The 25,318-nt window shown below is 44.2% G+C and overlaps 1 protein-coding gene across 5 annotated transcripts in view; it reads right to left on the reverse strand.

Moving 5' to 3' along the window:
- Positions 1–24,745, reverse strand: part of ZCCHC7 (zinc finger CCHC-type containing 7) — an 86,839-nt gene extending 62,094 nt beyond the window's left edge. The window contains exons 1-5 of one of the 5 annotated variants that reach the window (XM_039567377.1): positions 24,501–24,745; positions 23,875–23,914; positions 21,450–21,560; positions 19,326–19,718; positions 19,008–19,241 (exon numbers count right to left, since the gene is read on the reverse strand). In XM_039567377.1, the coding sequence (XP_039423311.1) occupies positions 19,008–19,241; positions 19,326–19,695 (604 nt within the window). In that variant the 5' untranslated portion in view covers positions 19,696–19,718; positions 21,450–21,560; positions 23,875–23,914; positions 24,501–24,745. Of the gene's footprint in view, positions 1–19,007; positions 19,719–21,449; positions 21,561–23,874; positions 23,915–24,500 lie in introns of all 5 variants that reach the window. The other 4 variants (XM_039567374.1, XM_039567375.1, XM_039567373.1 and 1 more) reach the window with 4 other exon arrangements.
- Between the last annotated feature and the right edge of the window lie 573 nt (positions 24,746–25,318).

The following is a 25,318-nucleotide window of genomic DNA, read 5'->3' on the forward strand; positions in this document are numbered from 1 at the left end:
TAAATAAACTTTTCTGAGACATGGTGAAAATGGAGGTGGTGGATTAGCAGGCAGCGAAAGATGAGGTCATCTAGGCCCATTGAGGCTGTGTTTTGAGACCAACAATAGCACAACTCCAGCAAATCCTCTGAAGTACACCCCCTTGTTTTCCACGCAGCCTGGATTAGTCTTGAGCTTCTAGATCTGAAAATACAATAACCCTTTCACTCATATATAATAAAGAGAAATAGACTATACCAAAAACCCCCAAACCTAACAGGTTTATTTACATGCCCAGCACATAGAACTCCTCTGTATTTACAATACAGAGAGCAAAACAATACAAAACAAATGGCAATTCAAAAAGAAAGGGTCTTTTTCCAAACTGGACGTGATTTGCTATGTTCACAGAGGTGCCCAGTAAGAGACATTCATGTCTCGAGCTGACAAACACGGAAGCCTCTGTAGGTATCAAGGCTGTATGTTAGCAAGCCTATATATTTAGGTGAATTATATAATAGTATAAGAATAAACAAATTCACGTGTGTAATTATATACACCAAAAATTCCTGAAAACATGCCACAGGAAAAGCTGAACACCAAGGGCTGCTCTCCTAATTCAGGATTATATCTGTCTGAAACTGAGGTGTGTTTGAGGGAGATGCCGCAGCTGGGAAGGGAGAATTGTTTTTGATGCCAACTTCAGTGACAGGAGAATCAAGCTGGTAAAAGACTAATTTTTGTATGTGTATTTGACAACTTAAAACCACTGGAAAATAACTGAACTTATGGTGTGAGTTTTCCAAAGTGTTACAGCAGCGGGAAAAAAAACAGCTCCACAGGTAACGTGTGTATCACATCTGGTTTGTGAGGAAGGACCAGAGACTCCACTTGACACAGAGAATTATGTGGGGAGGGCATTGCCAGCCACACACAGACACTGACATCAGAGTTTTAGCTCCTTTGTCGAGCTTTGTCACTTTATGCTGTGGGAACAATGTAATGGGGTCTTGAAAGGCTGGGAATACCCAGGCTCAGAAAGAATAAATGGGAAAAAAATGCATTACTGCTTAGCCTGGGACAAAACCCAGACGTGAACATGAGGAAAGCGTGGATCACCACTGTATTTACTTTCTTCAGCAGCAGCCTTAGCTGTAAGCTGCACAGCAAACCCACCATGGTTTGGAATCAAGCCACGGCAAAGCAGCTGAGAACTGGGAGCTGCAGGCCCTGTCCCCGGATGCTGCGTCAGTGTGACCCAGGTGTGCACAGTTCCATTTCAGTTAAAGACAAGGCAAAAATTTTATAGCATTTTCCTCAGCTACCTTAATATGAATTGAATTTAAACACAGCTTGATCTCTCACAGAAATAATTATTTTTTCAGAGGTTTAGGAGGGGAGTGAGATGAAGAGACTGTAGATCTTTCCAAAACATCTAATTTCTGGATTAAAAAAACCAAACCTGGAGAAACCAGCAGAAACACAGGGACACAACCTTGTGCAGGGGTGGGCACACCTTTACAACAGGCTGCACAACAGCTCCCCAGCATCAGCAATGCTCTCCTGACCCCTGTTTTCCACCCTGCTCATCCATCACATTTACAGGGAGCTGTGATTGTTCCCACCCTTTGGGGTGCAGCTGGCAACTCCCAGGATTGCTCACGGCAAGCAAGAGCACGAGCCTTCACGGAAGTGCTGGGAGGGAGCAGGGCTGGCTGTGGCACCCCTGTGGGCTCACTGAAGAGTGGGCACAGAGCAGGGGGCAGAGTGGGGGCTGGGACCTGCTGCTGATGGCCAGGGCTGGCTGAAGGTTGATGGCAGCCAGGACCAGCGGATGTCCTTTGTGGACTGGCTGATGGTGGCCAGGGATCAGCAGCTGTGGTGCTCCCACACAACAGGATGGAATGGCTCAGGGGTGTCACCTCCCCGTGGGTCCCCATCTGTTGGCGTTCACCCCCAGCACCCAGCCAGTGCTCCCGCAGACCCCTCCACTGGCTCGGAATGCTGCTGGGATTACCACTGTTCCAGCCAGAGGGAGCCTCCCTGGTTAGGCTCTGCAGCTTAAACAAGCCATCGGTCCACGAGGAGCAGCTGTGGGACTGCCTGACTGTGTGTCGGACACCCGCCACATCCTGCCATGCACCAGCCATGAGCCTCCCCTCAGCACGATCAAAATAAACACTGGAATTGGAAAATCTGGGAAATCTGTTCTCTTCGGCAAGGTACTACTTATCGCTCAGGAGTGAATTTCTCCAGTGCGTGCCAAGGAGGAAAGCCTTTTTCTATGTTGCTGGCAAAACTGTCAATCATCTTGATGAGCAGCAAATAAATGAATGCCCAATGATGGGATTCTATATTATCCTTAAAAAAGAAATCCATCAAATAAACATCAACAGGTAAATGTTTATACCCGACAGCCATCAATTTCAGCTATCCATGCAAAGAGACAGGTGAGCTGGACTGGTAAACCTCGAAATTAGAGAGGTATTAATCATCTGCTCCCAGCCAGTATAAACAGATGTTATTTTTAAACAGGGAAAATCATCTTTTCCTCTGAAATTTATTTGCAACAGATAATGTTCTGTTACATTTTTAATCAAGCAGATGAAGTTACATTTAAATTGAAAATCTGCTGCACTCAACTAATCAGGCAAGTAAAATTCTGAGATGATTGAACAGCAGCACAGAGCACACCATTACAGCAGGTAAATTGTGAAATTTACCTGTCACACCACACGGCTCATTGTTCAGCCATTGCGCCTGCAAGTGAGGAGCACAGAAATAAGACAAAAAAGGGAAAGACATGTTCAACATATTCATAAATCCATCATATTTTAGGAACACACCATTAACAGTGACAGAGAAAAAAAATAAGCCCCACCTCTTTCCTACAAAAATGCCAATAAAGATTTACACAGGTTACTCCTATCTGCTTCATGCTCATCTAAGTCGCATGTCCGGATACGCTGAGATTAAGGCACAGCATGAAAACCCTCTTGTATTTCTCCCATGATAAAATAACAGGCAAGACCACCAAAAAATCTGAAATATCTTAGGGAAGAAACAGTGTGATTTTATGTCAGTCTATTTGCCAGCTCTCACAGACATGCTGTGCCTCACCACCCAACTTCTCCACACCTCGGCTCACCACTAAAGCACTGGGACTGGTGTCCAGATCCAGGGTTTCATTGATAATACGCTTATTTGTGTAAACACTGCTGTAGTAAAAGCAGCACTTGTCTAAATAGAAATACAGATTTCAGGTGCTACCCTTGACAGGGACCCTAAAGTATTTTCTTACATGGAAGTGTCAGAAATGGGAATCTTTCATCTTAATTTTAAAATGAGATCTATATAGTCTTGTGCATGGCATTGATAAATTATGCATATCTACCTTTTTTTTTTTTCATCACAATGAACACAAACTGACAGCAGACATCTGGAGGACTGTCAATTATTAAAGCTCTAAGCTCCCACGCCTTTTTGCACCCCTGTGCTGTCCTCTGCACCCAAACCCCATGTGCCACATATTAAGATTATTAAAATTATTAAGATTAATTTCTCCTTTATTAATTTCTCCTTTTTTCTCTAGGAATTCAATAAATGGTGTTGTGTTCATATGTTACTGCATTAGCTAAACAGTTATTCCTATAAGAACAAAAAGTTTAACGGTTACTTTAGCATGGTGTATCTGTGCTTATAGTTTAGGAAAACCAATGTTGGTTTTAAAAAATACAGTTGTTTTACATTGCTATGTTTTAAACACTACAATAGTTTGGACACTGCAGCAGCTTTTTAACAATCATAAATTCTGAAAGTCCTATGGTTCACACGTGGCCCACTGGGGTCTGGTGACAATGGTGTCATTGCTGCACTCACCTGCACACCTACACAGAGCCTGTGCTCCTGTCACCACCACACTGGGGCTGGGTCTTGACTCCTTGTGCCACGAGCTCCAGCCACAATCAAAGAATCACACACTGGTTTGGGTATGGAGAGATCTCAAATCTGATCCAGATCCACCCCCTGCCATGGGCAGGGATACCTTGCACCATCCCAGGCTGCTCCAAGCCCTGTCCAGCCTGGCCTTGGACATTTCCAGGGATCCAGCTGCTCTGGCCAACCTGTGGCAGGGCCTCACCACACTGACAGGGAAGAATTTCTTCCCAATATCCCATCTAATCCAGCCCTCTGTCATTGTGAAGCCATTTCACCTTGTACTGCCACTCCAGGTGCCTGTACAAAGTGCCTCTCCAGCTCTTCTGGAGCCCCTTTACATACCAATACAGTCAAAGGAGCACAGTATTTACATATCTTTCAACTGTTGCTGAAAATATGGTAAAAATATGATTTCTCTTAAGTGAGGAAAGTAGCTCTTCACTGGCCAGGTGAAAAGGTTCTGTCCAAATCTTGAAAAGAACTCTGCTTGCTTATCTTAAGGAGTTAAAACAGTATATGTACACCTGTTAGAGAATTATTTGAAAAAAAGAGAAATGTTACAATACAGATCCTGATTTCACTAATATCAATCTTTTAAGTCTTACATAGTATACCAAGCAGCCAGAGGAAAACAAACATTATTTTGTAGAACAGTACATTCTGGGCTTTATTCACAATTCAGCAAATGTGAAAAAGAAAGCCCCAGACTGTAGTGCTGCCTGTGTGGAACAGCTTCTGACAGTCAATGCTAGACAATCCCAGAGTGCCCTGCTGTAACCTGGGTGGGAAGGGTTGTTTGGAGTTGTTAGGATATTTCACTAGACCCCTCCCACAAAGCTTTAAATGAATAATAAGTTACAATTTAGAACAGGACATCAAAACCAGCTTCACACTGATAGAAGACTGGGTTGGATGGGATACTGGGAAGAAATTCTTCCCTGTCAGTTTGGTGAGGCCCTGGCACAGGGTGCCCAGAGAAGCTGTGGCGGCCCCTGGATCCCTGGAAGTGCCCAAGGCCAGGATGGACAGGGCTTGGAGCAGCCTGGGATAGTGAAGGTGTCCCTGACCGTGGCAGGAGGTGGGATAGGATGTGCTTTGAGATCCCTTCTGATCCAAACCAGTGTATGATTCCTTGATTCTATGAAAAATGAAAACCTCTCAAGGCCTGTGCCTACTCACATGGCCATCACAGGTCATCATGTAGAACACCCGGAGGTGCCATTTCCCAGGGTATGGCAGTATCAAGACACTGGCGGGGCTGTGGGGTTGCAGGAGAGTGAAATGTAAAGCAAATATTCTCTGTTTAAAAATCTGCCCTGTGGCCATGCTGCTCTTCCAGTCTTTCACCGTGAACTGAAATGTTCCTTGCTGCAATGACACGCCCACTCACACCCTGAAGACAGGCACAGCCAGGTGAGCTACAACCTTGAATCTAGAGGACAGAAGTCAGCAATTGAGGTCAAGCATGTGTGAGTATTTTGCTGAACAAAATCCTCCCTGCTGTTCGCAGCGTGCATTCACTGCACACTGCTCAAATTATTAATTAAATGCCTGGGCAATTTTAACATTGGGTTTTATTATTCTAAGTACTTCTTTTTTTTCTTTAGTGCTAGTTGTTTTTGTGAGTTTTGTTTGTTCGTTTGTTTTCCCCCAGGGTTTAAAAAACATTAGCCTACGCAACAACATCAAAGGTCTCAGCCACGCAAGATGTGTCTATTTCCATCCCACCCAGGCAGCTTTTAGAACCAAATCCTGAAAAATATCTGAGTTTGAGACAAGGTATACTATATAGTAACATTTCTTTTATAATTCTTTAGGCTAACGTCCAATGAAATATTGTGATACATTCTTTAAAATGAATGCAACATTATTAAAGATAAGTATTCACTATCAAAGCTGCTCTGCTTAACATACAGATACTTGAACCTTCAACTTAGTATCTATACTAAAGATACTATGCCTACATATTCAAATAAACTAAAAATTCCCTTTAAATGATAAGCAATTATTTTCCAGTCTTTAATACATTTGCAAGTATTGAAATACTGCATAAATTAAATTTTGCATTTACCCTAATTTCCTTGGCACTTAATCTGTCTTAAAATTGATTTGTCCCCAAAATCAGGAAATTAATATTGAAAACAACATCACAGTGCTCAGTGACACATTAATGATGGAATAGAATAGAACACAACAGAACTCTGAATAACCTCATACAGAAGCAACTGCTACAAAAATTTGTGAGTTAGTTAAGAAAAGAACTCTTTTTTTTTTTTCTTTTTTGGTTTTTTAAAATTAAGGAAAGCTGCCGCGGTGAAGATGGGAAACTGATCATAATTAAGACTTTTAGCTTCCAGAATCTGTGCTCAATTACAATAATACACCAGAAAATATTTTTCTAGGATTTTGGAGGACAGTTCTGTACTGTGTGCGTCTGCTTTGACCTCACAGTTATGCTAAGGCTGAAAGAACATCACTTTAGCACTACTATTTCTTTCTGTAAAGAGCAGCACAGTACTTTTACCTCTCAAATCTGACATACTTGTTGGGTTTAAGGGAATCTCTGCAATATAGAAAGAAATAGTAAGAACTGATTTAATAGTCTGAGCTACCATTAGACGCAAAAGAAACTGTTGCATATTTTAATTACACATTTGTCACTTACTTCTGGTGACCCACCTCAAGCATGGCATTCAGGATTCCAGAAATAACAGCCAAAATGAAAGAAGACGGACACGCACTAACGTTTTCCTCTTGCAGTAGTAACAGAAGCCAAGAGGAGGCTTTGACCCACAGGACAATGAACACCTGAACATGACTGCTCCTCAGGTGACCACCGGCACCACATCAATGAGCAAGTCTGTCTCAACACACACCTGATGGAATCATGACAACATGCTGGGTCACAGAGCAGGTGAACACTGCCCGGAGCACATTGTACTCAAGGCTTTGACTGCGTGGGCCTTGTCTGAACTCACTGCAAAGGAGAAATTAAGTGCCTGAAATAGGTTTCAGCCTTTGTAATTTCTGTCATTAAAGTTAGTTTCTCAGCGAGAACATACTTGCTTTTTCAAAGTTTTACTATTAAAAAGCTTTTCAAAGTTTTACTATTGTTTTTTCTAATTAAAAAAAATAATAGAGACAGGTATTTGGCAGTGTGCATTACGGATCTTTGCTAGAATTAAGGAAGCCTTGTCGTCAAACGAGCAAATTCACTTTTTTTAGTCATCAGATGAGCCAGGACTCTGCTCCCCTGGGCGGGCTGGTGGGGCAAGCTGAGCGCCAGGGGACGCAGCACACAGTCGAGTGTGCTGCTGGCTCCTCTCCCTGGAGCCGACTCTGGCTGGCCCCGTGGAATCCCTGCTCGTGGCTGTCTGGCACCAGCTCCTGGTTGGGACAGGGGTCTTCCCGCCCAGTTGAGCTGGGCAGGAGCCTGCTGCCACTCCTGGAACTCTGGGAGCCCCATCTCTGGGCAGTGCCTGATAACTCCTGCCATACACCCCTGTGCAGCACACCCCTCCCTCCCTCCCTTCCTCCACAAAGACACAGACGGCCAAATCCTCAGCATCCCCCTCAGTCACACACATACTCAAATGCAGACTCAAAGTCCATCTAGTTAAAAAATGTGAGCAAAAATAACACATTTCTGTCAGAGTTTACTCTAGAATTTGCCTCCTGGGTAGTGCATTTCTTCCCTTCAAAGGCTTAAATGGCCCGCAGCCTCTGCATGAGTCTCTGTGCTGTGCTGGTGATGCCCTGTGTTGTGGGATGTTAATTCTTGAGGTAACGCCATCCTCTGGGTTACCTGCACTACAACCCTGGTAAAGGGTAAAGGGTAAAACGTTACCTACCCTGCAGGGATTCCCTTACACTGCAGAGTCATCTTTGTTCAGGAATAAAAGGCCTCAGACAAATACTCTGCCCTTCTAAGACTGAGTTGGGCTTCTGCTTTTCCATACGTTTAAGAATGTGAGATCGTTGACACATCCAAGACCACTTGTGTTCAAAACCCAAGGCTGAGCTGGAATGGCTTTTGTCAGGAAACTCACCAGTTTAGTTTTACAAAGGTGTGAAATTTAGATGTCTTCATATTCACCCACTTTTGTCCTTAGGCACGACACTTTAGCAACCCACATACGCAATACGCCCTAAACATCACAAAACCTCAAATTTGCTGACACTGAACATCCTCAAGCAACATAATTCAGGAGATGCTCTCTAATCAGCCATGGAAAATAACTCACACCTGCAAAATGGCATTTAATAGCTCCTTTCTTCTTCTCTGGTGGGTTTTTTGTTTGGTTTTGTTATTTGTTATTGGGGTTTTTTTAAGTATGATAACCAATGTACATTTTAAGGCTACTACACAGCTGGCTGCTTTCCAGGCCTCACCATAGTTTTCAAAAAGCATGAATAATCTAAAAATATGACATTGTCAATATTCCAATTAAATAACAACCTGACAGTATCTTTCAAACTATCACATGTGCCACCAAAGGTATTACCTGCATAATTCCAAAGATGAGTTCCCTATTATTTGAAATTATGTCAGGGGATTACTTTGGGGACAGAGCAAAAAGGCCAAGGAGTGTAATTCAAACTCTCGAAGGTAGAATTATAGAGCTTTTGGCAAGGTGGGGAAAGGGCATTTAATGCACTTTGGATGATATTGTAACTCACTGGTAGAATTTGAAAGAGGTGAATATATTTTTAATCAGAAAAAGTAGAGAGAAAAAGAAGAGCACACTAGAGAAAACACAGCAACGTTTTTCCTCCTTCAGGATCAGAAATAAGTATTGGGATGGGGCAATAAGACTGACTGTGTCTCTGTGAGACACACAGAACCCAACAACAACTTCTACTACTCTTTCCTTTACCGGGATTGATGATTCATCTTCAAGCCCAAGGATGAAACATGGCAGTGTCAAAATGAAGAGAGCAATTATCCCAAGACCACACTTCAACAATAAAACATATTTCCTAAGAGAGATCTTGTGACTACACTAAAAAGACCAAGAAGTTTAACTTCTCCAATACAGAGCAGATGTATGAGATATCAGTAATTTTTTTTTTTTAGTTTCCAAAATAACTTGTGCCAAAATCTATGTGAATTATTCTGTTACCAAAACTCCCAGACAAACAGAAGGAAAGTCAGACCTTACTATTAAAGGAAAAAGTAATCATTACGGTACTTTTTACAACTGGTAGTCAAGCAAAGATTTTTTCTGTTTCCTTCCAACTGATTTAGAGTTTTTAAAATAATCATCCCATATTTTAAGGAATCTCTCTCCAAAAAAACCAAAAAAAAACCAAAAAAAAAGGGGAGTGGGAGAGTCAAACCAATGAAGAAACGACAAATGTAATTTTAAACATTTAACATTCATGCAATTAGAGATACTACATATGCATAAGAGCAAAGATTTTGCTGTAAATAAATATATAGGGATGAGTTTTGTTAAATAAAAGTTGAGTGTACAGAGATGAAAGGCACATAGGTAGCATAATTGTTTCTGGAACGATACAGTGAAGTCTTATTTTGAAGATCTGTGTTTACACAGCAATTTGTGTAAATATTAAAGAAATTGCTCTATTAACTATGTATTAACTATTGACATAGGTCAATAGTAAGAACTTAGAATTTTTAGTGTGGGGCCGGGTGAAAACAGCCTGATACTGATTCCTTGATGTCATTTTGATTTTCTTAATTTTTGTTTTTTCTTTTCCTGGATAAGAATTGTTTGATGACTCTGATTTTTTATTTGTTTTGCACAGAATTGTGCCTCATGTAGCATTTTGTTTTATTGATAACCTTTGAAATTACAGTAACAAAGCTAAACGTTAGGAAACAAACTGAAAAGAACTCGCTGACTCTAAATCCCCCATTCAGGCTGGAAGAGCATTTCTTATACTTTTCTGTGTCCTTGAATGAAGTGACATTTAACAGTAGTTTTCATGTTTTCCTTGTGGATGGTAAGTATAACACTAAAAAATAAAACGACCAACTGGATATATTAAACCTCACCTGTGCATCCCACCTGCCCTGTTGTTCCCTTTGCATGCTTATATTCTCAGAGCAACTACATGAAAGAAGCAACACCTGAATGAACTGTTCTTGCATCGGAACATTTCCTGAAGCACTGACAAGGATTTTGGGGCATATTTTCCATTTCTGTCTATTTTTTGAGTGAGTGTCCTCCCTGTAAGACACAAACTAGAGTAGCAACATAAGAATATTGACTGAGAAATGGTCTCAGTCTTACTGATGGAAAAGAGATCAGGCATCTGCCAAACTAAAAAGAAATAAAGTCTCAATGAAGTTACTCCTAATAAATTTTCAGCTTCTCCTACAACACTAAAATAAAGTAGGACCAGAAGAATTTTCTTTTGTGAAAAATTCAGCTCCTAAAGAGCCTGCTTTCTCCTTCAAATTCTTGCAGATTTCAAGCTTCACAAAGCCACTCAGGATTAGTCAAGCTTTCAAATTTAAAATTCCATGTGCTCCTTCTAATTATTTGAGTTCACTGGCAAATTATTTTCAAATGTGCATTTTCATAAAAGGGAAAAGTGTTTTTCAGCTTTTGTCCCTTGGAGATTGCATGTGTGTGCCACAAATAAAAAAATTACATCACTGACATACGTCATAAACATGTCATTTGTGTTTAAAAACATAAAATCATATCACTGACACCTCAAAAACACATCATTTCTATTTTCAGGAATATTTTTGCTGTTGTTCTGCAAAAGAAGTATTTTTCTTCACTAGAAACGCATGGCTGGCCCTACAAAAGATTAAATTATATATAACTAAGTAACCCAGTGGTGGAAGGTGTCGTTGCCCACGGCAGGGAGATGGAACAAGATGGTTTTTAAGGTCCCTTCTGACCCAAAACAGCAGCCGCCAGCTCCCTGCTGCCTCCAGATGCCGTGACAGGGACTGATGGCCCCCAGCCCCTGGAGGCAGCAGCCTTTGGGGCCCATTCACCACGTCCTGTAAGAGAAACCACAGCGAAACACAAAAGACCGTGACCTTCAGCCACGACTAAACCACTCCATTTTTAGGGACATGACAAGAAAAATGGCACTGTTTCACCTGCACGAGGCTGCTCCCCAAAATGAAAAAAAAAAACCTTATTACAAAAATCTTGAGTGACTAAAGCTCAGATTTTTGGCTTCTTTTTTAACAAAAGGGTATGTTTTAAATACTTGGGTTTGCCATCTGAAAATCTAAGTCACACAAACACATACCACGGATGCACCATGTGAGACACACAAACACACACCACCAATGCCAACAAAATTATCCCTCTGTTCCAACTGCTGACATGGATTTCTTAAAGGGATCTCTTCTCTGCTCTTTATATGTCAAAACGAAGTTATAATAATTAAAAATCTAATGAGGAAATCCCCTCAGCACACACCCATTCAGCCTAAAGTATAAACAATGCCAACTTCGCCTGTGTCCTGGGGAGCCAGCCTGAGGGGACAGCTCAGTTTTGTGCTGGGCTCTCACTGGCTGAAGCCTCTGACACGGACTCCAGGGCTGAGAATGCTGCTGCCCCTCTCACGGATGTGTTATGGGACACCAGTGAAATTTCTGCTCAAAGTTGGCAACTTTCCCCCCTTTTGGTTTCTTTACCAAGATAGCCCATGGGAATATAATGCAGGTGGAAATGCCAAACCTTCACATACACACCTACAAATACACAAACAAGCACATACATGTGCCTGTGCTTACACGTGTGTGTGTACATCGCTGTACATGCTCATGGGGAGCAAACCCCCGCATCCGGAGCAGTGGCTGGAGCCCCCCTGGCTCCAGGGAGAATCCCCCAAGCTCTGCAGGTAAAGTTTTAAAAGCACAAGACACAGTTCCAGGCTTGGTGTCTTACCTTTGGGTAGCGTCAAGCCAGGAAGGGAAGTGCAGCATGAGGCAGGGACTGTCAGCACCGGGCTGTAACACACCCGCCGCCTCACTGCCCCCGCTCTAGCAGGGTAGAGCAAGCTCTGGTGTTTCACCATGCACAGAGAGTTTCAAAAAGAGACCGAAAAGAGCATCTGGCAGCTTCCCCCCACACTCCCCCCCTCACTGCCTGGCTGTTGAGGTTTTAAAGGAGTTGATGGAGGAAGATTTGTCCTGAGGATGCCTGGCTGTTCCTGGTGCCTCAGGGGCTCAGAGTAAGGACAGGCACACCACAGCCACCCATGCAGCACAAAGCAAGACAGCAAAGTGCAGCAAAATCTGCCCGCTTAGGGCAAAGAGCTGCTTTTGCGACTGTCACTGGAATCTGCTGTCTCCAATGGGCCTCCTCAGGCTCTTTGAGGGCATTCCCCTCATCTACACTTCAAAGGTGTGAACAAAGGAACCCCAACCACCGCACCTTACACCTGAGGCTGTGCAAAGGCAGCAAAGGAACACACAGAACTGATACCAAACTGATGACAGAATACCAAACTGGTATTCACCCAACCAAACCGGTGCCAAGGCACATCAAACTGGTGACAGATACACCTCTGCCACTGGTTCTGCACACGTGGTTCTTGGTAGAGCATGGGAGACATGTTACTCTAGTGATCCACATCCACCAACAGAAGTCCAAGAATGGACAGAGAGCTTTGATTTTCTTCTTTCCTCATTGCTAATGATGTCATTGTCTGACAGGACATATTCTGGATAGCTGGGAATGTCACATATGATGTGAAATCAGAGACATTAGCAAAAGCTTTAGAGGAAAAGCAGTCAAACACCACAACCACGGAGAGGAAGGAGACTGAGCCTGGCAGGTGGGAAACCTTACCACTGCTAAAATTTTCCATGTAAAAAGGAACAGCTTAAATCCAAATTCCACAGTCATGCTGGTGGGAAATGCTGCAGTGAACTGGGGACCCTCAGCAGAGGAGCTGGAGTGTGCACCCCACTCACCAGCATGTCCCCTGCAATCACAACTCTCCCCTAGCAAAGGCCGCTGGATTAGGGTTGTTATATGTGGGATACAGTCACAGAAGACACACAGCACTCATCAGTATGAATTCTGGAAATACCAACTATATACATTAACCGCCCCTGCCATCACCCCATCACAGACATGGGTGTACTTGAACACGCACAAGTGCTGAGGAGCTAGTTCTGCATTTCCTCCAGATTTAAAGTGAAAGGAGTGACCACACACCCCTGCCTCATGATCAGCATTGCTGCAGTGGAATTGCAGGGTCAGATTTTTGTTGCCCTATACCTGGCACCTACACCTGGCTGCTAACCTCAAACTCTACTTTTTCCCTATGTCTTTTGCATCCAGTATATTCTCTACTGCACTTTTTAATTGCTTAAACACCTAGAACTTCTCCTTTGAAAGGATTAAATCAGTTTCCCATCAGTGTTCAAAAATTCAGTTGCAGGATGAGAATTTGCTATTGCCTGCAAGAAACCCAAAGAAACAGGGACAAAGAAGAAAGATCAAACTGATAACAGAAGAGGGGGGAGAAAATCCCTTTATAACTATCAACAGAACAGAGAAAAAAAAAGGTGAAAAAGTGAAAAAAAGTCACACAGAATATATGACCATGTAAGCATGGGCACTCTTGCAGAAAACCTAGTCAGCAATCCCAAGCCAGAGGAAATTTAAATGAGAGCCAGGTCCACAGCAGTGACGGAATCTGAACAGATACAAGGGGCTGCTCAGGTTGCAGGTTGTGCTTAGCCTCAATCTCTTTGGATTTGCAAAAGAACTTTATTAGTTTTATTAATTTTTTTTCTTAAATAATCAAGAGATTCAAGTGTATCCACATTACACAGTGAGGAAGATTAAGATTTTTTTCTTTAATCAAAATATCCATATGCATGTTTTGTATCTTCCAAGGGGTAGGTGGATTCCCACTACTGATTCCCGCTCCAGGGTGCGTTCTGCTGCAGGAATTCATGCACAAACCACTCCTACCGCATTTCCATGACGGCAGAGTTCCAGCAAACACAAGTGAGAAGAAAACCCCTCAAATCACAGGAAAACCCCCCAAATCACAGTGCTCAGCAGGGTGCAGTTCTGGGGGAAACAAGCCTATAAAGGGGTTCAGCAAGACATAACACAAACACACAAGGACTGGACTCCACTTCACATGCAGCGGCATAGCCTGCCACTGTCCCTCCCTCTAAGGGGAATCAAGGGCCAGCCCCACAAGCCTAGCTCTGCCGGGGAGGGGAAATGAGAGCAGGAGCTCTGTGCCAGTGTGGGACAGGCACAGCTGGCCAGGACACCAAGGACCACCAGCTCTCACCCTCCTCTGGAAGCACCTCTGTGCCCAGCCTCGCTGCAGGCAATGGATGGCACTGTCCCACATGCACGGCTGACCAGCCCACACAGACCTGGCTCCCAGCACAGGCTGCTTCTAAAAAAACTGATTTTAGAGCAAGACATCTTTTCTGTGTGCTTTTCCATCAGCTGGCCTGTGGGGCTCCTGTTGCCCACAGTGGGCCTCTCTGGAGGAGATGCCATGCTCCAGGCAGTGTCATGGGGGGCTGAGGCCACCCCTTGAGCGGGGACACGGCCACAGCCACCGCGTGTGGCCTCCAGAGCAGCAGCCTGCGACAGCCAGGCAAGCCACCACAAAGCTACAAGGGCATAAATCTCTGCTTTGGGCTTTTGGTGACACTGAAATCGGTACATGGATCGCACCAGGGAGTCCTGCTGCTTTTAAGAAACGCAGCACACACCTCTAGGTATGAATAACAAAAATATTTTGATTGTTAAAGAAATTTTCACCGAGAGACCTTTCCACTTCTGAAAGCAATTTTGTTTGAGATTTAATCCATTGATTCCATAATTTGGGTATCCAATAGGCAGAGGGAAATGTGACTCTTTACAGAGCTCTTCTCTGGCCTAGCAAAATGAAAAATTTATGGCAGTCATTTTTGTAGGAAAAAATAAGTTGTTGCTACAAATCACAAGACTCCAGAACAAAAACATACTGTATCATGCAAAGGTCACATTCAAAAGCAGCTGTCAGGGAAAAGAAGCAAAGCACAATTCATTGTATTTTGTTGTTATTTTAGAATTAAGCTTACACCTTTTCACCATTTAGAAATAAACTGAGGGATTTGAGTAATAGCACACAGAGGAAAGAAATACAGATGTAGTCAGATTTTTGAGTAGTTTCTGCAGTGCCACAGAGTTAAGATAAATTTAAGTTCAATGTCTGGAAGAAGCCATTTTACAGACTGATAGTTCACAAAGGGTATTTCCTTTTTGATAGAGATAAAACAATAAGTCACATTTATTGGAGACTGCTGTCTCCATTCTGACTCCATAAGCTGCAGTTACTGCTACTAAATAGAAAACTCCTTCATATATGATTTTTCAGGGAAGAGGCAGAATTGAAATGCTTTCAAATTAATTTTCTTTTCCATCTTAGGCATATTTTTATGTTTTCATTCACTAAATGTTCAAACAATTCTTTTTTCTCTTTTTCATTTTACAAATATTCTTTGGATTCAAAAGCAGCCATACACCACAAACTTGCCAAGCCCAGAGTGAGATCATACTCACACCCAGCCTCCGAGAAAGGGACCAGGCGGATAAAGGATATAACAGGGAGAAGATAAATTGTTTTTTGTACCCCTTAGTGGCCGGACATCAATGCTGCAGCTCTGAAAGCTGTCTTCCCAAAAAAAAAAAAAAAAAAAAAAAAAAAAAAAGATTAGGATTGCAGCTATTCATGGGAGAAGAAATATGTTAAAAGGAAGGTTTTAATGAAGAAATGGATTAAAGACTTCCAACTACAGGAGATTAACGTTCTTATCATATAAACTCTTACTGTAAAGCAGAGAGAAGGGGTAGGAGGGGAGCACACTCCTCCAAAGACAGGAAAACTCTGACACTGAAAACGAATTCTCTGCATTAGTGCATGGCAGAGTTTGTAATGATTCCTTTTGCACATTTTATTATGGACTCTTAAACTTTAAAAAAAAAAGGGTGTAGATTATACCAAAGACCTAGTTTTGCTGAATTACCCATTTTTGAAATACCCTGTGAAGAAGGTAGGACCCATTAAACAGCAGCATCACCACTCAGTTTTCTGACAGTCACACCAGAACACCACCAGTGGCAGTGGGAACACAAAGGTACCTGGTCATGCCTTTCGGCAAGGAAACCAGGAATTTTACAGACATACAGGCCCAAATATGCTATGGCTTAGTGTGGTATTAGACAAGCAAAACCAAAAACTGAAAGGCACCTAAAGCCATAGGGAAGCAGGGCAGAGAAGAGAGGGAAGACTCCCATTTGGGTACGGAACACTGGTGCTCAAAGACTGGCCATAAACCTGCAGGATAGCAGCTGAGGACCAAAAAGTAAACCTTGATCTGCCACCACGACCCAGAGCTCACTTCCCACAGCAAAACATCTCTTTCCATCACAACAGATGCTGCTGGAGACTGGAGCTGGAAAGCTGCATAGGGGAAAGACTCTCTGTGAACTGCAGGCATCAGGACAGCATTATTTGTTTACAGGGAATATTAAAAATAATAACAGTGTTAGACAAGATCAGGTTGGCCAAGTGAGGTGTAGGGGAGTGAACAAAATAAGGAGATATGCTCAGTTCGTTTCCTTAAGGAGTTGTTTCTGATGCCATGGAAGCTCAGCATCTCTCTGCAGGGACTCAGACATGAAAACAGACTCATCAAATGACTGACAGAACCCGCTGCTCTCACAGTCAGAGGACTGTTCACGTTTCAGTTCCCTTTCTCACAGGAAGCAAACTGGACACTAGACACACCACAACACTGTCACGGGAGGTCTGTCCGATGTACAGTCACAGGCAGTTCCAGAAGAGAAGGGAAAGGCAAGGCTTCATGAGTTCTTACATGCTATGAGCATCCCTACTGACACCGCAGGCCCTAAAATCATAATTGACATACAGTGTCGCCGCCAAAACACCTACCTCATTCTCTAGAAACCCTGAAAACAGAACTGTGCATGTGTCAAAACATTTTAAATGAACTAGCAGAGAATATCTCTGAGAGGATAATTTGCAAATACACATACATTTTAAACACATTTCTTTGAACTGAAAATTTTTATATTCATGCTTCAGCAGAGTCATTTATAGAATCCCAAAATCCCAGAATGGTTTTGGTTCCAAAGGGCCCCAAAGATCACCTTGTTCCAACCCCCTGCCATGGACAAGGAAACCTTCTGTTAGACAAGTTACATATTATAATCTATAGGATGAGAGGATACAAGCTCAATAAACAAATTACAGTTACTGTACATTAGGAAGATTTATGGCTTCTCTTCCCTACAGCTATTTTGATGCTATTTTGGTCTTTCATTACACACACATACCTACAACACAATTTATTCTAAATCTTTGCATGGGGATCACAGTGTGTACTAGAAAAGGAGCAGCTGAACCAAACTTTTGCTCACCAGAGCTACTTGAATTTCATCCACCAGAATCTGGAGGGGTTTGGAGAAGGCTCTGGCCTAATGTTGAGAATAAAACCAGAGTAGGAGAATAGCAGCGTATTTCTGACCTCATATGACTGTCTTTGATTTCCCACTAAAACTTCTCAAGAACTGTTTATATTGCCTACACTCCATGAAACAATTTTAGTTCTGAACAGTGTGACCCATTCATACAGGGCAGGGAAATTCTACCTCTGTTGACTGCTCTGTATGAGGCCTGCTTATTGCCAATAATCATGAACGGGTCTATGAATCAGAGCCATTACAATGTTTGTCACAAAAACGTGACATAGCTTAGCAAAAACTGCCCCCTGGTACCAAACTCCCACGTTGATTTTTAACAGGCCCCTCAGTCAGCACTGGCACACCTGCAAGGCAATTCTTAGAAACTTTAAAAAGATTTATAAGGAGGGAAAAACTACATGAATTCCAAACATGGTGCGCTTACCAGGGCTTCTGATGCAGTGACAGAATGCTTTACATAGAAGTCTGTTCAGCCACAGAGTGTGCTTAGCTATGCAAAAACACCCACAAGTCCAGCAGAAGGTTATCAAACATTTATGGTCCTGAAATACGTGTTTCACCAAAGAAGGCGAAGACTAACCCTCAGCTCTTCCCTCTCAAACAGCGCAGCAGCAGCATGTGAACAGCAGCACATGAACAGTAGCACTGTTTATAGACACTCAGACAAAAAACTCCACTGCTGTCAGCCTGCAGATCAGCATCACAGAATGCTCCATTTCATCCAAAACCTCCTCGCTTACATGTGCACCAAATAAAGTTATGGCATACATTGTTTTTTAACTTCTTTTAAAGTATGGTCTATTTTACCTTATTTATAAACTTCCCTTCTTTATTTCTTTCTCCAGCCTTTGTCTGGGCCATGGTTTCCCTCAGCCTGGCAGAGGGACGCTGTTCTCAGTAATGGCCTTTGTGCTTCAGGAAACTAGTGAGCAGCTAGAAAAAATCCTGGCTGATCATCCAGCAGAGTTTTCAGCTGATGGTGACACAGTGTATATTACACACAATGGTTATTACAAACACCTGCCTAAGCTCTGTCCCACTAACCACCACGTTTATGGACTTCCTTTGCTGTAATGTGGAAGAATGTTTTCGAAACACTAAAATGTTAGACTTTAGTGGTTGGGGAGAAGCCTCTCTGAATTCTTCAGTGCAGAATCCACATGAGAACAGTCAGTCAACTTCAGATCAACAGCCCACACTGTTAAGAGTCATGATGGGGCAGTCAGCTCATGAACTCAGGCAGGGGAAATGCTCAGGTCTCCCCTCCGCCCCTTGCCTCCTTCCAGTTACAGCTCATCCCTGTCCTGAGTTGAAAGGTCTCTGGTCTGGCACACAGCAACTTATTATATGCTCTCAGGAATATGAAGTACATGGCAAAGTTGAAAAGTTCACAAATCACTCAGATATTACTTCTAAATGTCTACCTGAAAAAATGCTGTTTTTCCTTCCATATGTCATGCTACTGAAATAAAGGTATTGAAATGGTACAAATAATGGCCATTTCATTTACTACAGCTTTGCATCCATTGCCAAGCACTACCAACATCAGTATCATTGCAGACAAATTGTTGCCCAAGTACAAGAACAAACAAGCCAATAAAAGGCACTAACCTTCACTGACAGGAGTGGCACAGCCCTCAAGGTTCAACATGATGTCTCCATCCTTGTCATCAGCGCCAGCTCCCAAAAGCATCCAGCTTTCGACGTTATCACTGTCAGAGATCAAGCTCTCCTCCTCCGAGCTGTTGTCTATTACCAACACATCATGGATGGCTTGAGGTCCAGCAGAACAGACAGGGGTAGGCCTCCCACTAGTGCTGTTTCTCTGCCTTGGTGTGCCCACATCTGATTCAGGGGGACACAGGACATTACATCCAGCAGCTTTGGTGTGATTTGGTGTGGAGGATACCATGTGGATGTGTGTTTTACCTTGAGTTGAAGAGCATCTTGACCTCTTTGCCTTGCTTTTGTAGATGCTGTCTTCATCTGGTGTATCAGACAGGACGATGATCTCGGGCTCATCTGAAAGTTGAGTACCACCACCAGTGAATTCAGTGAGCTTCTCATCTTCATCCTGTTTCTCAGTTAGACCTGAACTATGACCCATGACTTCTGCAACACCAGCTTCTTCATCCATTTCCAGTGTACTGATTTCTCCAAGATCCTGGGAATAGTGGATCTGGCTATAGAGATGAAACTCCACCTCACTATCAACACTCTGCTCACTGGATGACTCCTCAGGATATAGCTCATCTTCATATACTTCAGTATTCTCAGAACCATCATACCCGGCAAACATTCTGGAAAGTGAGGAGTCTGCGTCTACAAAAAAATCAAATGGCTATATCAGAATGGTCACATGTCCAAAATAAACCTTCAAATGATACCTTTGGTCCTCTTGAAATTGCTCAGGTGAGTCACAGAGCTCTGCACACAGAACATCAAACTGAGCAGATTTAACAGCTATCTGTGCTCAGATGTGGAAAGGCAAAAGCTACTTAAGGATGCATTTGCATTAACCGTAACTACTACTTCAGCTCCACTACTTTGGCTTCTGAAAGTGGCATTTACTGAGTTCTCCACTCCCACATGAGGGAGGTCATCCGGATGCTCACAGGCCACACCTGGAGTGCTGTGTACACCTTGGGCTCTCCAGTACTGGAGCAAGTACAGCAAAGGGCCACGGAAACCATTAAGGGACTGGAGCATCTACTGTAGTAGGTCAGAGTGGGACTGCTACTCCACTGGAAGGTAAAGCTCAGGGGGATTTATCCATGCATTTATCCATGCTCACAAACACCTGGCAGGCGGAGTAAAGAAGACAGAACCACCACAGCAGCGCCCAGCAAGAACTTGGAGGGGAATGGACACAAAATAACAAAATACAGGGAATTCCACTTAAATGTAACTCCGTTGCTCAGAAAGGCTGTGGAGCCTCCATTCTTGAGGACCTTCAAACCTCAGCTAGACACAACCCTGAGCAAGTGGCTCCAGGTGACTCTGCTTTAAGTCAGGGCTGAAATTGCCAGAGGCTCCTTCTTGACTCAGCTGTCCTGTGATCCCAGCCCAAGGGTGAGTGTGTTCAGAGCTCACAGCCTGCTCCCTGGCAAGACAGGTAATACAGGGATGTTCTAAAGTCACCCTGCCTCCTTGAGAGACTACCTCACTTGGTGTACATGACCATATGATGCATGGAGTATAGGAAACTGAACACTTCCTCTGAAAGTCTGTCTCTGTTTCTGAGTTACAGTTACTCCCATGGAAGTCATCAAGCTTTTTTAGACCTGAAAACTGCCAGATGGAGTTCAGCTTTTTGGCTGTGGAAGAAGAATGTCATGGTACTGTTTAAATGCACTTAGTCACACACACATACAAAAATTCAGATTTGTGAGCTTTGTACAGAGGTAATTTGCATCATGATGGTATTTAAAGAAAACAAAGGATCTTATTATGAAGGTTCTCCTCTCTCATCCAGGTTCCTACATAAACATAACACCTAATATGCTAAATATATGAAAGAACAAGGTGGTAATAGACACAATAAACCTATTTTACACCACTATCTAGCTTTAGATGCTGTAGGAAGAAAAAGTAAAACAATGGCACCTGAATGGTTGCAGTTAGAAAAACACCTGACAGACCAAATGAAGGCCCCAAACTTCAACGTTTTTCTCAACTTCACCCAGGGTCCCTGTTTCAAACAGGTTGCAGCCTCTTCCTATCCACACAGTGAGAACAGAGCTCCAATCAAGCACATTCACAATATTAACATGTGGTCATGAGGTGTGAGAAGAGACCTTCAGTAATGTAGGAAATTAATAAATCCTCCTGAAGATGTTGCGTTTTTAGTGATACTCCAAAAGCCAACTGAATCCAAGTACTCCTTCCTTCCCTTCTGTCACCCAGTGGATAAAGTCACACACATAAGCAGTGACCACTGCTAAGAACTTGCAGCTGAACAACACTGAAGCCTTTCAAGTGTCCAGGGAGCTGACTCATGGACACTTCAAAGTGCAGGCAACAGCACAAACAGCCAGCAAGCACTACACTCACTTTGAGCTATCCTTCTCAGAAGGTCAAACAACAGCTCCTCCTCCTCTCAGGTCCACACGTGACTGGGATAATGAAGGGCTCTTCCTCTTGCTCAGCATGTACACCAGGCCACTGGGAAACAAGATACAACATGAGCATCACAACAGAATCTGAAGACATATTGGTCACCATTCTCACACTCAGTCCACAGCTATGCCTTTCCTCTTGAGGAAAGAGAAACAGCCATGTCAGGTACCTGACATCAAAGCAGACACAAACACAGCCTCTAGGAAAGGGAAGAGGAGCTCGACAAAGTCTTGCTTTGTTTTTCAGATTGTCAAGTGGAAGCAGTCTCTCACTGAGTTCATACAGATAACTCAGAGAAAGACCTGACTGCAACTTCAGATTTCCTTTTGCCAGTGAAAAGTTTAGGCTATGGGCAAACATTCTTTTCCATAGAATCATAGAAAGGTTTCAGCTGGAAAAGACTGCTAGGGTCACTGTTCTCTCAGCTGTGTTCACCTCTAAGTGCCACATCTATCTCACTTCCAGCTGGACTATCATAAAGACACTCTTCACATCTGAGTGTGAAAAACACATGAAAAATATTAGTCCTGCAAAGACTACCTGATTTGATAGGCTGCAGGGAGCAACAACACACCAACACATCCTACTTTGGAATTAGATTACCTTACTTTAAAAAAACCCCAAACTTCAAACCCCTGGCAATGGTAGAACTCCATCCCTTTATCAAGAGGAATCCCACTCCTACCTGAACCCAGAGCACAGCCTTCCTCAAAGGCACCTGAATGCCTTTCAGGGAGCCCCTAAGTAAGGACAGTTCAAGTAAAGGGCTACCAATGTTAAAATTTAAAAAATCACAGACATCTGAGTTTCTTTTAACCACTTCCAAACAAAACTGCAAATGACTGCAGTTGTCAATGACAGGGATAATCTTCAAACCCTGCTTGCCAGCATTTTTCATCTGGCCCATTAGAAACCTGACATCCCACATGTGATGCAGCAGCAGGAGTGGCAGCAGCACCAGGCAGTCAGAAGGGAGGTGCCACTGGCAACTCAAAACAGAGAGGAAGAGCAAGGCCAACAAACAAGAAATAACAAACAAGTTAATCAGAAGACCTCAGCCAAAATCCCAAAGAGGGTTTGGGATGCTCAGGTCTCACCCATCTGCAGAAGGGACTTTGCAGTAAGAAGCTCAGGGCAGTCCTTCCCATGTCATTCCTGTTCACCTACCTCGACTCTCCCTGTCAGCCCCTCCTTTCCACTGCTTAACTCCAGCACCTCTGCTGCTCTTACTTTCTCAGCTTCTAACAGATTCCAGAGCTCATTGTGCTTAACTTCAAATACTGAGATATCTTAAAAATTTCAAATGAAAACTAAAATACAGAGATTACTTCTTCCATTGCATATGACTTTCCACACAAGTGTCCTGTTCCCATCACAAATCATCTGTGAATTCCAAATATCTCCTTATTTATCTCATTCTCTGCTTGATCTCTGCAGCCAATCAACCCTATTTGATAAAGGCTGCATTGAGAATAGAGCACCAAACAGGCTCTCTACTGCCTTGGAAGGCAAAGACAAAACACAACCCTACTGTTAGGCTGTTACAGATAGAAAAACAAAACGAAAAAGAAAGCTGTTTCAAGAGAATTACCATACTATCTTTCAGAACAGAGGGTCAGACATCAGGACAGCAGCAGCTACACTTTTTGTCAGCTTTAAATTTAGTTCTATTTTTGATACATAAACTGCCTGGCGCTTCAGACTGCTGAGACACTGCAAGGGCACAGACAGTATGAAACTGACAAAGAACTTAAATGTTCCAGAGCCTGTGAATGAAATATTTCATTTCAGCTGCTGTAGCTGCTTTTGCACCCTGCATTGCCTGGATTCTATGAGAAAATTATCATTACGAAGCTCATGACTGAAATGAAAATCACATCTGGAAGGTATGAAAATGTCAAACCTAAATGTATTTATAAAAAACCTACCCAAAGACATATTTATTATCAGAAACCAGTGTCAGGAGACTGTTTTCCTTCCCCTGCTCTGTTTCTGTACCCAATATGATTCCAACCTGGCTGTGCCTCACAGGGGCAACCACGCGGTTCTCAGAGCTGGTGAGAAAGGCACAACCTGCATCCTCTGCTCTGGGTGAGACATGCAGCTGTCAGTGAATCTGGAGTGGAGAAGCCCTTGCAGTAACATCAAAAAGTATCAGGAGGTGGGTTGGGAGCAGCCTCTGCCCTCATTTTCCATGATCTAATGCTGATTTTTGGCTAAATGCTGAGATGCAAACCCCATCCTTCTCCCATTTGCTGTTTGAGGACACACAACTGTTCTGGACTTTCTTTAACTGAAGTGCAAAGAGAGAGGAAAAGCTTTGGAGAAGAGGTCAACATTTTTCTAGTGGCAGCTATACCTTCAGGAGATCACAGGAATATCTCTTCCACACCTGAACCCTGGAAAATAACAACACATTTCAAGTTTACTTCAAGCCTTTCAGAAGATTTTTTCTTCCCACAGCTATTTTATGAATCATGTTTAAGAGTAACAGAGATTTTGATTTTGCTTGGATCCTAGGGCTGGATGTTGTCTGGCGAGTGGGAACAAATCAGGAATGGAGATCCCGGGAGAAAGGGATGCACACCCCGAGCACCGGTGGAGGCCGAGAGAGTACGCGGAGCGCGGGTCCGGGCACACGCAGGGCCGTGCGGGTACCGACCCCTCCTCCGGAACTCCTGGGCCGCTGGGGCTTGTTCCAGGGGCTGGCGTAGGGACCGGGACACGCCGCAACCGGAGGCTGGGCCAGGATCACGGACACCGGGGACGGACCGGCGGGGCGGGCCCGGGCAGAGGCCGCCGAGGGGCGCGGGGGATCCCGGCTGCGCGGCCGCGACTGGGGCGGAGAAGCCGCCACGGGACGGGAAGGACCCGGGGCCGGGGCCCTGGGGAGTGGGGCCCGCCGTGGAGAGCGGGGGCCGGGTCGGGCCGGGAGGTGCCGGAGCCGGGTGGGGCCGGGTGCCGGTAGTCACGGACGATACTCACTCACTGCCGATACCGGAACTCACTCACTCGGTATCAGTACTCGCTGCCGGTACTGGGAGTGACTCACTCACTCACTGACTGACTGACTGACTGACTGACTGACCGACCGACCGACTGACCGACTCGCTCGCTCGCTCGCTCGCTCGCTGCCGGTGCCAGTACTCAGCGCCAGGACTCCCTCGATCCCGGTATTCTGTTCCGGCCGCACCGGGACCCGCCGAGCAGGAAGTGGCGGTGGCCTGGCCCCGCCGTCCGGCCACGTGCGTCCGGCCCCGCCCCGCCCCGCCCCGGCCCCAAGGCTCTGGGAGGGCTGGGGGGACGCGGCTTTGCGGAGAATTTACCGGAAATCGGATGGACAGGAAGGGGCTTTCCCGAGTCTCACAAGCCTCGGGGTTTGGTCTGCGTCCTGCCCGGTAGCACAGTCCTGCTAGAGGACCGCGTCTCCACGTGCGGAGTGGACAGAGCCCGCCCCGCGCCGGGTGCCGCGGGCAGTGTGGTCCGGGAAGAGACGGGGTGGGAAAGGATCTTACAGTTCATGCAGTCCCACCCCATGGCATAGATAAGGACACCTTCCACTAGATCGGATGTCTTCAAGCCCAGTCCAACCTAGCCTGCAACATTTCCAGGGATGGGGCAGCCACAGCTTCTCTGGGCAGTCTGTGCCAGGGTTTCCCCACGCTCGTGGGGAGGAATTTCTTGCTAATATCCCGTCTAATCCTGCCCTCTGGCAGTGAGAAATCCTTTCTCTTGTTCTGTGACTCCAACCCTTGTCTGCAGTCCCTCTCCAGCTCTCTTTGAGCCCCTTTGGATATTGGAAG

The sequence above is a fragment of the Corvus cornix genome, chromosome Z (genome assembly GCF_000738735.6).
Source record: "Corvus cornix cornix isolate S_Up_H32 chromosome Z, ASM73873v5, whole genome shotgun sequence".
NCBI lineage: Eukaryota > Metazoa > Chordata > Aves > Passeriformes > Corvidae > Corvus > Corvus cornix.